Genomic DNA, 11805 nt, shown 5'->3' with positions numbered 1-11805 from the left:
GAGTTTATACCAGTAGAAACACTGCTGGGTCCTATAGCTGTGTCACTGAGTGGCATGTGAAAAAGAATGATGGCCGGACAGAACCTATTGACCACAACAAACCAGGGATGAAAAGGCAATCAAATTAGCTGTACAACTTTGTGTCACTTTCCTCTTTTCTTTGACTTCTCAAAATAATAGATGGGATGTTGTTAGGTTGCCTTTACAGTATCCACACATTAAAAACAGAAACGTGGTTGGTTTTTAGTTTGTTTGTTTTCCAAAAGCTAAACAAAAATACTTCTTCATTGTATGATTAATAGGAAGCTTTTGTATTCCACTTGTCAATAATAACTAGAATTCAGCAATTCTGTAGTTTGTAAATCTTTATTGTGTGCAAGAATTTAACATCTATTTATACATTAATGCTGTGCAGAAAATAACCACTGAACAGAGAAAACAATTCCAAGCACATACACAAATAATTACATAAATAAATAAATACATATTATTTTAAGAAAGTACATTTATACATTTAATACAAAAATATTTTCCTTTTGATTTACCAAAACAAAGTGAATCAAACGTCTTCCCAGCAAAAAGTGCCATGAGTTACAGATTTCACCCAATAACAAGGGAGTCAGTTTTGACAAGATATTACATTGGGAAACCCCTTACTACAGTATTGCAGTTTATTTACATCATTAATACAATAAGTGTGCCATTGCTCTTTATATTCTAACTCTCATATTCCACACGTCTTGCTAATTCACTGGAGTTGATTTTTTCATTGAACAGCTCATCAAACCTGGCATTCTGCTTGGAAGTGAAATGATTTTTCCAGTCACCAACAGTACCTGAAAGAAATAAAGTATTTGAATGTATTATTTGCATAAGTCAATGAATACCCTGTTGTTTTGGGCTTATTAATGGTCTCTCTTTTAGCATTACACTGCTTTAGTTTTAGTTCAGTGGTGATGCAACTCTTACCTTTCCTAAATATCAGCTTCTTGTTGGAAGTCAGTACACAGACCGTGTGGTTTGGATTCACTTTCTCCTTCTCTGCCTTTTCCTTCATTTCACTGAAGGAAGATTTCTTTGAAATGTCTTTGACTTGCTCTTCAGTGACATTGATGCCCAAAAATGTGCTGATCTCCTTGACATATTTTGGAAGATCCTGTGAAAAACATACATTTGACAGTTTAGTTTTACATTGAGGGAATGGCTAAATGTATTAGTGTTAATTGATTGAATTAACCCCAGTGGGATAGCATGGAAAAGAAAAAAATCAGACCATCATGTTCAAAAGAATCTAAATAATGTTTTCTAGAAATTTCCCCAACATGCATCTGCTATAGAATATATAACAGGGATTGTTCCAGTTAATTTGATTCCTCAAAGTGACTTTTTAGTTGTTGATGATTTGGTTCTACCCTAATGTAAGACAATATCAAATGGATGATGACCATGCCTGTGCTCCATTTTGAACTCACCTCCTTTAAGGACTCGTAGTACAGAACAAGGACATTTTCATCAGTTTTACTCTTTTCCCAGCTAAGGACATGGTCAATCCAGGAACCGCACACAACTGCAATACAAATACAGGCAAAGCAAATTATTGTATCGAATTAACATTTTTGCATCATATATCATGTCCGACATAAAAAATAGAATGACATGGTGGTAACTATTTTAACTACATGCAGATTTAATTCATGTTCTTCATATTTTTCCATCTCTATCTAAACATTACTCATATTTACCTTCTCCTTTCAAGAACATTTCTAAAAAGGTGGACCATTTCTCAATCTTGGGCAGATTGGGGTTCTGCTTGTAATAATGGTACAATGAAACAGCGGTGTCCTTAGGATTTCTGATCACATAAATCATCTGTAAACAAGAACAAGATAATAGTTTTAGTTTGTGTGATTCAGACACAAGCTCAGACTTAATAATTTTGCTGTCATACTTTGCATTATTATTATTTCATGGTCGTGTTATTTGATAAAGCAATACACATAATGGCTGTTTTCTGTTACCTTGCATTTTTTCGTTTTGAACTGCACTGGGATCATTTCATAGTTGAGGTGTGTTGGGATGAGCCTCTTGTTGGGGAGGTTTCTCAGCTCATCGAACTTGGAGAGATCTCCGAACTCCAGAGGTGATGTCAGTGTCACTTTGCTAACCCCATTGTCTTCATTGTGGCTGTGGTACAGATTCTTCATAATCTCTGTAAGCCAGTGCGTGCCTAGGAAGAGTTTCAAAACACACATCAGTCAAGTAGTCTGTGTATACTGATCTACCCATTTCTGATAGACCAACTTTTAATAGTTATTAAAGTACATGGGAAGATACAAAATAATATTCCGAAATGTGTCTTACCTGATTTTGGATAGGAAACTAATAACACGTCGTCTTCTCTGGCTTCAAAGGTGTCCAGGGACTGAAGGAGCTCTTTTGATACTCTTGTAGAAAATGGAATGCCATTGAAGGTGTGAATGAGCTCAGTCTGTTCTGGCATCTTGAGATGAATGTCTTTAGAGTTTGTCAAATGTCTTCAGAAAGAGCTTGATACTGCGTTATCTGGGTCCATGAGAAACATTTCTCTCTTTATATATCAATCTTTCAGCTGGGAACCGGAAACTATCAGTGATGTAAAGGAATGTTTTTAGAAACATACCAGAAGGAAATGGTGTAATCAAGTCTCTGTCGTAAAGATGATGAGGCATTTAATAGGGCTGAGTTAGAGTCCCTTCTGTGTTTTATACCCACACCTAAAATTATAATTCCATCTATTCAAATAATATCTTACTTGTTATTATGTTTTTCTTAGCAGACTCCCTTATCCAGGGCGACTTACAATTGTTAGAAGATATCACGTTATTTTTACATGCAATTTCCCATTTATACAGTTGAGTTTTTACTGGTGCAATCTAGGTAAAGTACCTTGCTCAAAGGTACAGTAGCAGTGTCTCCACCTGGGATTGAACCAACAACCCTCCGATCCAGAGGCAAGCATCAGGCCAGCAATTGCCCCTTGGCTTCACAGAGCAGGAATGTGAGCTCTTCAAATGCAGAAATATGTGGAAGATGTGCACAGAACTGCTGCCCTGCTCCTGTTCTGAAGTGTAGTGAAGTAGTGATAAAACTTCCATGTTTGAAATCTCAAATCATTCCTATTTCACACGATTATTTTATAGAAATGAATTTTCTAAATTGGTTAGAAAGATTGTGATGGAGTGTAATACAGGCTTGTAGGAAGGTGAAAGTCTTTGTGTGTTAGAAGTGAACAGACCGAGGCTGAAGGCCAGTTGTGGATTGACTCTTTTGATCTGCATGAGACATTCAGCCATGTGCCACTTTCCATTTTTCCATGCACATTTGATTTTATTGTCAGGAACTTGTTGTATGATTGATCCTGACTCAGGAGATAAAGCCATTTTTTAACATACTTGTTTTCATTCACTTCCAGTATCGCATGTTAGGGTTGTGTAAATAATTTAGGGAGATGCTCTAGTACAGTCATGACTGCAGATGGCGCTGCAGTGCAGTGTGCCGGTCAATGAGCTGAGTGAAACCAACAGACGCACACATGGCAGGGCAGCCTGTTACGAATGTACTGTACTAAGAAGTGTTTTTTTAATTATTTTCAGATTAAATAAAACAATATGTTTCATTTTTTCCAAATGGGCAACATATGCACATTTGATTTTATTGTAAGGAACTTGTTGTATGATTGATCCTGACTCAGGAGATAAAGCCTTTTTTTAAAACCAATAAATAAACAAATAAACCAATCAGTGTGCCTCAAGACACTCTCGCGATGACAAGTCACTTTTGAAAAGACTGAATAAACCATTTTAATTTAAGTTTGATGATGATGAGTTGTCAGGTTACAAACCAGTACTGTATCAGTTGCAAACAAATCGCTATCGGTGTCAAGAAGGCGTTCTTTTAAGCGTAGTTCCTGATCCTTAGCCGGAGTATTTACAATGGGAAAAATCAGTTTCGCCACAAGGGGGTTCCGAAGTGTTCTCTTAGGTGGAGTTCTGATATGCAGAGTCTACTGTACTAACAAGAGCAGTCATGTAACAAGGTTTTACTTTTATTTTACACCGGTACCCATCTCAGATCTTGGCAAGCTCTACTAATCACGTCATCCTCTCAGATGCTCCTCTTTCCCATTCCTCGCTCCTTCCTAGAACTCGGGGTACTGGAATAACAGTTTTAACCTGAGGGGCAGGGCACTTACATCTGTCCTGTCTGTGAGATTATTACAAAGTGCCTGAATAGAGGTGTAGCGCTAGTGGCACAATGGTGTATTGAATTGGCAGAAAGCTTCAGGCAAGCATCAGGCCAGCAATTGCCCCTTGGCTTCACAGAGCAGGAATGTGAGCTCTTCAAATGCAGAAATATGTGGAAGATGTGCACAGAATTCACGTTGCATGTTAAGGTTGCATGTAAACTAAGCCATTGCGTGGCGTAACAGAAACGTAGTGACAACCCTCCATGACTGTCTGACCACAACCAAAGCCGGGATTTTTGCACAATTGAAGTTGGGTGTCACTTTCCTCTTTTCTCAGGATCCTCAACATCTTTTGTAAGCTTTGTTCCGTTACAATTACTGTATAGACAAACAAATGACAAAACACTTAAACAGCTGTATACATACAATTAAAGTGTGAATTGAAAATATGTATTTGTCGGTTTAGTAATAAAAAAGTGTGATTCAGAATGCAGAATCCAGTTGTCCCCCACAAAGCAGAGATTTAGAACAGATCCTAAGTCAAGGCATGAAATTTAGAAAGTTTATCTCCAAATTTAATTCTCGGACACACCAATTTCAATAAAGCAAAATAAAAAATGTAATGCAAAGTTCAAACTGAAGAATGCTTGTGTTGTGTCCTGCCATGTCTCCCATGTTGTGATTTTGAATTAAGCGATGCACACTGGTGCGATTTGGTTAGCTCTGGGCAATCCATGGAAAGTGGGAGGTATGTTACAAACCATCATATTAACTTCTTCAGGGAATTTATATATTGTTAAAGCCTATACAATACGATGCATATAGTCTGTATTGCCTTTTTGTTATTAATTGGTCTAATGGATTGAAGGTAATGCAACAGGTAGAATAGGAAACATTGACAAGGGTGCTTAGTTTTATTAAATTGGTATTTGTATTTAAAAAATCTATTCTGAAGTTGATGTTCTTGTCGAGTTGTAGTAGGTAATAATGTCATTAACTTGGACACATTTATTCAAAAGCCTCATATTAAATATGCAGAAATTGAGATTTCAAAGGCAAACTTGGTGGGCCAATAGTTAAAGCAAAGGGCTTTGTACCAGGAGGCCCCCAGTTCAAATCCGTGCTGAACCGCTGACTCAATGTGTGTGACCCTGAGCAAGTCACTTAACCTCCTTGTGCTCTGTCCTTTTCATGAGATGTAAAACCCAGGTCCTATTGTAAGTGACTGTGCAGCAGCAGCAGCAGCAGCAGTTGTTGATGCTTAGCTCACACCCTAGTCTCTGTAAATTGCTTTTGATAAAAGCGTCTGCTAAATAATTATGTTATTTATTATATTATTCTGTGTTCAAATATTTAACAAAGAGGATAACTTTTTTCATCATATGGTTAAAACCAAAATGTTTGAGAAAGGAATAAATCAGGGTAAAATAGATTTTGCTACTACCGGTACCTGTATCTTAAGTATGACAAGACAATAGATGCAATGGAACAGGTTGTGACATTTCCTTGCAAATACTAGACTGAATTAGTGTCACAAAACCATGAGATGTGTCATTACATCCTGTGCATATTAGAGCCATGTTACACAATTCAATGTTTACTGTAAGCTGTGGCTTTATTTTATAAAACACTAGCTGAAGTACCCGATGTTACCTGGAGAAATTCAATATTTCATGCATGACAAATTGGGGAATGGTAGCCTTATGGCTTCCTATAGGTTACCGATCTTGGGTGTCGCACAATGCGCTCGGACCCCTTTCCCTTTTTTTAACTTTTTTTTTTTATTGCCATTTTTAAATTTTTTACAATTTTTGTTCTTTTTATTTATTTATTTTTGGTTTTGTGGGTTTCATTAATGATACATGGCTACTTAGAGATCCAGCAATGGGGTTACTAAATAAAGTACCCCGGAGGTCAACATTTTTGATCCAAACATAGCTCTCGACCTTCCCCTGGATGAAAGAGGATGCCATGCAAAGTTTGGTTGCACTGGCTCCTGCGGGGTCCGAATGCATAAAGGAACAAAAAGAAAGACCGACAGACAAACTTTCTTCTTTATATATTAAGATATGGTAGGGAATATGTAACAGGGTCAATAATGGCCTGTTATCCTTCACATATTTATTTTGCGATTGCATGTTTCATTATTATAATTTTACATGTTTATGTGATTTGTGCCTTATTGAATACAGACTAATTGAATTATTGATAGTTTTACGCACATGAATATAAATACTGTAGCCCACATTTCTTAGAAACAGGACGGCCATCCTGGGGGTTTGTGTACGTCTGTCTTTTGTCTTGGGGTTTTGTTTGTGCAGGATTGAGAATAGAGAGTAACAGATGAAAGTGAGATCGGCCTGTAAATGGACTTTCCTACCGATTATTTGAAATATTGAACCCGAGCGAATTAAACATTTTTAGCCTGTCGGTAGCCACCCGAAATTGACGGTTCTGTAATTAACGTGAGATTTTGTCATACTGATTTTTCTTTGTGAAGTTCCCTCCCTTGCACAGACATTGTGTGCATGTGTGTGTTAGAAGCCCTTTTCAATGTGAAATATTGCAGTTTACACTTGGTTGATTAAAATAACTATTTTGACTAATTATATTCATGATGACTACCTGTCAATGGAAAATGTGTACTGAGTAATTCCTGGTGAATTGAATAGTTGTGGTCTTCTATAAGGATCTTGAATAATGTGTTGACGCTACTTTTAAACGTGCTGTCCAATCAATTAATTTCCATTGATTTGGTATGCCTGTGTGTTTTTCCTGGTGACACTGTTCACTGTATTTTAGATCTGAATAAAAAGAACCTGATCAATTATTATATAATATTTTGCTCTGAGCTTTCAAAATATGCTCTGATATTCAAAATAACCCCTCTGTGTTTTAAATCTTTTAACCTATGTTTGCACGCCCCTTGTCTGAGGGGGTGTTACAAATGGTTTACAAATAAAACCAAAAAACACTCATAAGAAGTTAAAAAATTATGGGTGGTTTTATATTATTAGTAAATCCACCTTTACACAAGAAATACTGGAGCGGTTTGTTCCTCAACTCCATCACCAAGGCAAGTAAAATGGAAGAGAATAGATGAAGAGGCTCATAAGGTAGTGAGTATACAGCTTTTGAAAAAATTGTATCTATATTTGATTTTAACACTTTTTATAATAATGAACAATTAAAAATTTCTATTTTTTGGGTGGAGGGTATACAGGTGATCCATAGTTCTATGGCAATAATTGGTTTAAGACGTACTAACAAGGATATCAGAGTCCATACCAGTAGAAACCCTGCTGGGTCCTATAGCTGTGTCACTGAGTGGCATGTGAAAAAGAATGATGGCCTTACATAACCTATTGACCACAACAAACCAGGGATGAAAAGGCAATCAAATTAGCTGTACAACTTTGTGTCACTTTCCTCTTTTCTTTGACTTCTCAAAATAATAGATGGGATGTTGTTAGGTTGCCTTTACAGTATCCACACATTAAAAACAGAAACGTGGTTGGTTTTTAGTTTGTTTGTTTTCCAAAAGCTAAACTAAAATACTTCTTCATTGTATGATTAATAGGAAGCTTTTGTATTCCACTTGTCAATAATAACTAGAATTCAGCAATTCTGTAGTTTGTAAATCTTTATTGTGTGCAAGAATTTAACATCTATTTATACATTAATGCTGTGCAGAAAATAACTACTGAACAGAGAAAACAATTCCAAGCACATACACAAATAATTACATAAATAAATAAATACATATTATTTTAAGAAAGTACATTTATACATTTAATACAAAAATATTTTCCTTTTGATTTACCAAAACAAAGTGAATCAAAGTCTTCCCAGCAAAAAGTGCCATGAGTTACAGATTTCACCCAATAACAAGGGAGTCAGTTTTGACAAGATATTACATTGGGAAACCCCTTACTACAGTATTGCAGTTTATTTACATCATTAATACAATAAGTGTGCCATTGCTCTTTATATTCTAACTCTCATATTCCACACGTCTTGCTAATTCACTGGAGTTGATTTTTTCATTGAACAGCTCATCAAACCTGGCATTCTGCTTGGAAGTGAAATGATTTTTCCAGTCACCAACAGTACCTGAAAGAAATAAAGTATTTGAATGTATTATTTGCATAAGTCAATGAATACCCTGTTGTTTTGGGCTTATTAATGATCTCTCTTTTAGCATTACACTGCTTTAGTTTTAGTTCAGTGGTGATGCAACTCTTACCTTTCCTAAATATCAGCTTCTTGTTGGAAGTCAGTACACAGACCGTGTGGTTTGGATTCACTTTCTCCTTCTCTGCCTTTTCCTTCATTTCACTGAAGGAAGATTTCTTTGAAATGTCTTTGACTTGCTCTTCAGTGACATTGATGCCCAAAAATGTGCTGATCTCCTTGACATATTTTGGAAGATCCTGTGAAAAACATACATTTGACAGTTTAGTTTTACATTGAGGGAATGGCTAAATGTATTAGTGTTAATTGATTGAATTAACCCCAGTGGGATAGCATGGAAAAGAAAAAAAATCAGACCATCATGTTCAAAAGAATCTAAATAATGTTTTCTAGAAATTTCCCCAACATGCATCTGCTATAGAATATATAACAGGGATTGTTCCAGTTAATTTGATTCCTCAAATTGACTTTTTAGTTGTTGATGATTTAGTTCTACCCTAATGTAAGACAATATCAAATGGATGATGACCATGCCTGTGCTCCATTTTGAACTCACCTCCTTTAAGGACTCGTAGTACAGAACAAGGACATTTTCATCAGTTTTACTCTTTTCCCAGCTAAGGACATGGTCAATCCAGGAACCGCACACAACTGCAATACAAATACAGGCAAAGCAAATTATTGTATCGAATTAACATTTTTGCATCATATATCATGTCCGACATAAAAAATAAAATGACATGGTGGTAACTATTTTAACTACATGCAGATTTAATTCATGTTCTTCATATTTTTCCATCTCTATCTAAACATTACTCATATTTACCTTCTCCTTTCAAGAACATTTCTAAAAAGGTGGACCATTTCTCAATCTTGGGCAGATTGGGGTTCTGCTTGTAATAATGGTACAATGAAACAGCGGTGTCCTTAGGATTTCTGATCACATAAATCATCTGTAAACAAGAACAAGATAATAGTTTTAGTTTGTGTGATTCAGACACAAGCTCAGACTTAATCATTTTGCTGTTATACTTTGCATTATTATTATTTCATGGTCGTGTTATTTGATAAAGCAATAGACATAATGGCTGTTTTCTGTTACCTTGCATTTTTTCGTTTTGAACTGCACTGGGATCATTTCATAGTTGAGGTGTGTTGGGATGAGCCTCTTGTTGGGGAGGTTTCTCAGCTCATCGAACTTGGAGAGATCTCCGAACTCCAGAGGTGATGTCAGTGTCACTTTGCTAACCCCATTGTCTTCATTGTGGCTGTGGTACAGATTCTTCATAATCTCTGTAAGCCAGTGCGTGCCTAGGAAGAGTTTCAAAACACACATCAGTCAAGTAGTCTGTGTATACTGATCTACACATTTCTGATAGACCAACTTTTAATAGTTATTAAAGTACATGGGAAGATACAAAATAATATTCCGAAATGCGTCTTACCTGATTTTGGATAGGAAACTAATAACACGTCGTCTTCTCTGGCTTCAAAGGTGTCCAGGGACTGAAGGAGCTCTTTTGATACTCTTGTAGAAAATGGAATGCCATTGAAGGTGTGAATGAGCTCAGTCTGTTCTGGCATCTTGAGATGAATGTCTTTAGAGTTTGTCAAATGTCTTCAGAAAGAGCTTGATACTGCGTTATCTGGGTCCATGAGAAACATTTCTCTCTTTATATATCAATCTTTCAGCTGGGAACCGGAAACTATCAGTGATGTAAAGGAATGTTTTTAGAAACATACCAGAAGGAAATGGTGTAATCAAGTCTCTGTCGTAAAGATGATGAGGCATTTAATAGGGCTGAGTTAGAGTCCCTTCTGTGTTTTATACCCACACCTAAAATTATAATTCCATCTATTCAAATAATATCTTACTTGTTATTATGTTTTTCTTAGCAGACTCCCTTATCCAGGGCGACTTACAATTGTTAGAAGATATCACGTTATTTTTACATGCAATTTCCCATTTATACAGTTGAGTTTTTACTGGTGCAATCTAGGTAAAGTACCTTGCTCAAAGGTACAGTAGCAGTGTCTCCACCTGGGATTGAACCAACAACCCTCCGATCCAGAGGCCAGAGCCCCTAACCATTACTCCACACTGCTGCCCTGCTCCTGTTCTGAAGTGTAGTGAAGTAGTGATAAAACTTCCATGTTTGAAATCTCAAATCATTCCTATTACACACGATTACTTTATAGAAATGAATTTTCTAAATTGGTTAGAAAGATTGTGATGGAGTATAATACAGGCTTGTAGGAAGGTGAAAGTCTTTGTGTGTTAGAAGTGAACAGACCGAGGCTGAAGGCCAGTTGTGGATTGACTCTTTTGAGCTGCATGAGACATTCAGCCATGTGCCACTTTCCATTTTTCCATGCACATTTGATTTTATTGTCAGGAACTTGTTGTATGATTGATCCTGACTCAGGAGATAAAGCCATTTTTTAACATACTTGTTTTCATTCACTTCCAGTATCGCATGTTAAGGTTGTGTAAATAATTTAGGGACATGCTCTAGTACAGTCATGACTGCAGATGGCGCTGCAGTGCAGTGTGCCGGTCAATGAGCTGAGTGAAACCAACAGACGCACTCATGGCAGGGCAGCCATGCAGAAATGTTACGAATGTACTGTACTAAGAAGTGTTTTTTTTAATTATTTTCAGATTAAATAAAACAATATGTTTCATTTTTTTCCAAATGGGCAACATATGCACATTTGATTTTATTGTAAAGAACTTGTTGTATGATTGATCCTGACTCAGGAGATAAAGCCTTTTTTTAAAACCAATAAATAAACAAATAAACCAATCAGTGTTTCTCAAGACACTCTCGCGATGAGAAGTCACTTTTGAAAAGACTGAATAAACCATTTTAATTTAAGTTTGATGATGATGAGTTGTCAGGTTACAAACCAGTACTGTATCAGTTGTAAACAAATCGCTATCGGTGCCAAGAAGGTGTTCTTTTAAGCGCAGTTCCTGATCCTTAGCCGGAGTATTTACAATGGGAAAAATCAGTTTCGCCACAAGGGTGTTCCAAAGTGTTCTCTTAGGTGGAGTTCTGATATGCAGAGACTACTGTACTAACAAGAGCAGTCATGTAAGAAGGTTTTACTTTTATTTTACACCGGTACCCATCTCAGATCTTGGCAAGCTCTACTAATCACGTCATCCTCTCAGATGCTCCTCTTTCCCATTCCTCGCTCCTTCCTGGAACTCTGGGTGCTGGAATAACAGTTTTAACCTGAGGGGCAGGGCACCCACTTACATCTGTCCTGTCTGTGAGATTATTACAAAGTGCCTGCATAAAGGTGTAGTGCTAGTGGCACAATGGTGCATTGAATTGGCAGAAAGCTTCAGGCAAGCATCAGGCCAGCAATTGCCCCTT

At 36.7% G+C, this 11805-nt stretch overlaps 2 protein-coding genes across 2 annotated transcripts; both read right to left on the bottom strand.

Annotated features, from left to right (window-relative positions):
• Positions 1-364: 364 nt before the first annotated feature.
• LOC117416206 (sulfotransferase 6B1-like) lies at positions 365-2571 on the bottom strand. The gene is made up of 6 exons (XM_059027132.1): positions 2362-2571; positions 2019-2227; positions 1743-1869; positions 1473-1567; positions 970-1156; positions 365-836 (listed from the first exon to the last, which is right to left on the bottom strand). Exons 1-6 carry the CDS (start codon positions 2498-2500, stop codon positions 718-720), a joined length of 876 nt encoding a protein of 291 aa, XP_058883115.1. The 5' UTR covers positions 2501-2571; the 3' UTR covers positions 365-717.
• Positions 2572-7893: 5322 nt separating this feature from the next.
• LOC131737523 (sulfotransferase 6B1-like) lies at positions 7894-10074 on the bottom strand. Its single transcript, XM_059027130.1, has 6 exons — positions 9865-10074; positions 9522-9730; positions 9246-9372; positions 8976-9070; positions 8472-8658; positions 7894-8338 (listed from the first exon to the last, which is right to left on the bottom strand). The coding sequence occupies exons 1-6, from the start codon at positions 10001-10003 to the stop codon at positions 8220-8222; spliced, it is 876 nt and encodes a 291-aa protein (XP_058883113.1). The 5' UTR covers positions 10004-10074; the 3' UTR covers positions 7894-8219.
• Positions 10075-11805: the final 1731 nt, after the last annotated feature.

The sequence above is a fragment of the Acipenser ruthenus genome, chromosome 7, assembly GCF_902713425.1.
Source record: "Acipenser ruthenus chromosome 7, fAciRut3.2 maternal haplotype, whole genome shotgun sequence".
Lineage (NCBI taxonomy): Eukaryota > Metazoa > Chordata > Actinopteri > Acipenseriformes > Acipenseridae > Acipenser > Acipenser ruthenus.
This window is presented reverse-complemented; position numbering and strand designations above follow the sequence as displayed.

What these genes read in the sequence shown, in the direction of transcription:
- LOC117416206 (XM_059027132.1), bottom strand. Translation starts at nt 2,500, where the DNA reads ATGCCAGAACAGACTGAGCTCATTCACACCTTCAATGGCATTCCATTT. An exon ending in ACTACGAGTCCTTAAAGGAG is followed by an intron (nt 1,157 to 1,472) that starts GTGAGTTCAAAA and finishes TGTTTTTCACAG; the next exon opens with GATCTTCCAAAATATGTCAA. An exon ending in GAAGCTGATATTTAGGAAAG is followed by an intron (nt 837 to 969) that starts GTAAGAGTTGCA and finishes TATTTCTTTCAG; the next exon opens with GTACTGTTGGTGACTGGAAA.
- LOC131737523 (XM_059027130.1), bottom strand. Translation starts at nt 10,003, where the DNA reads ATGCCAGAACAGACTGAGCTCATTCACACCTTCAATGGCATTCCATTT. An exon ending in AATGTTCTTGAAAGGAGAAG is followed by an intron (nt 9,071 to 9,245) that starts GTAAATATGAGT and finishes TTTGTATTGCAG; the next exon opens with TTGTGTGCGGTTCCTGGATT. An exon ending in ACTACGAGTCCTTAAAGGAG is followed by an intron (nt 8,659 to 8,975) that starts GTGAGTTCAAAA and finishes TGTTTTTCACAG; the next exon opens with GATCTTCCAAAATATGTCAA.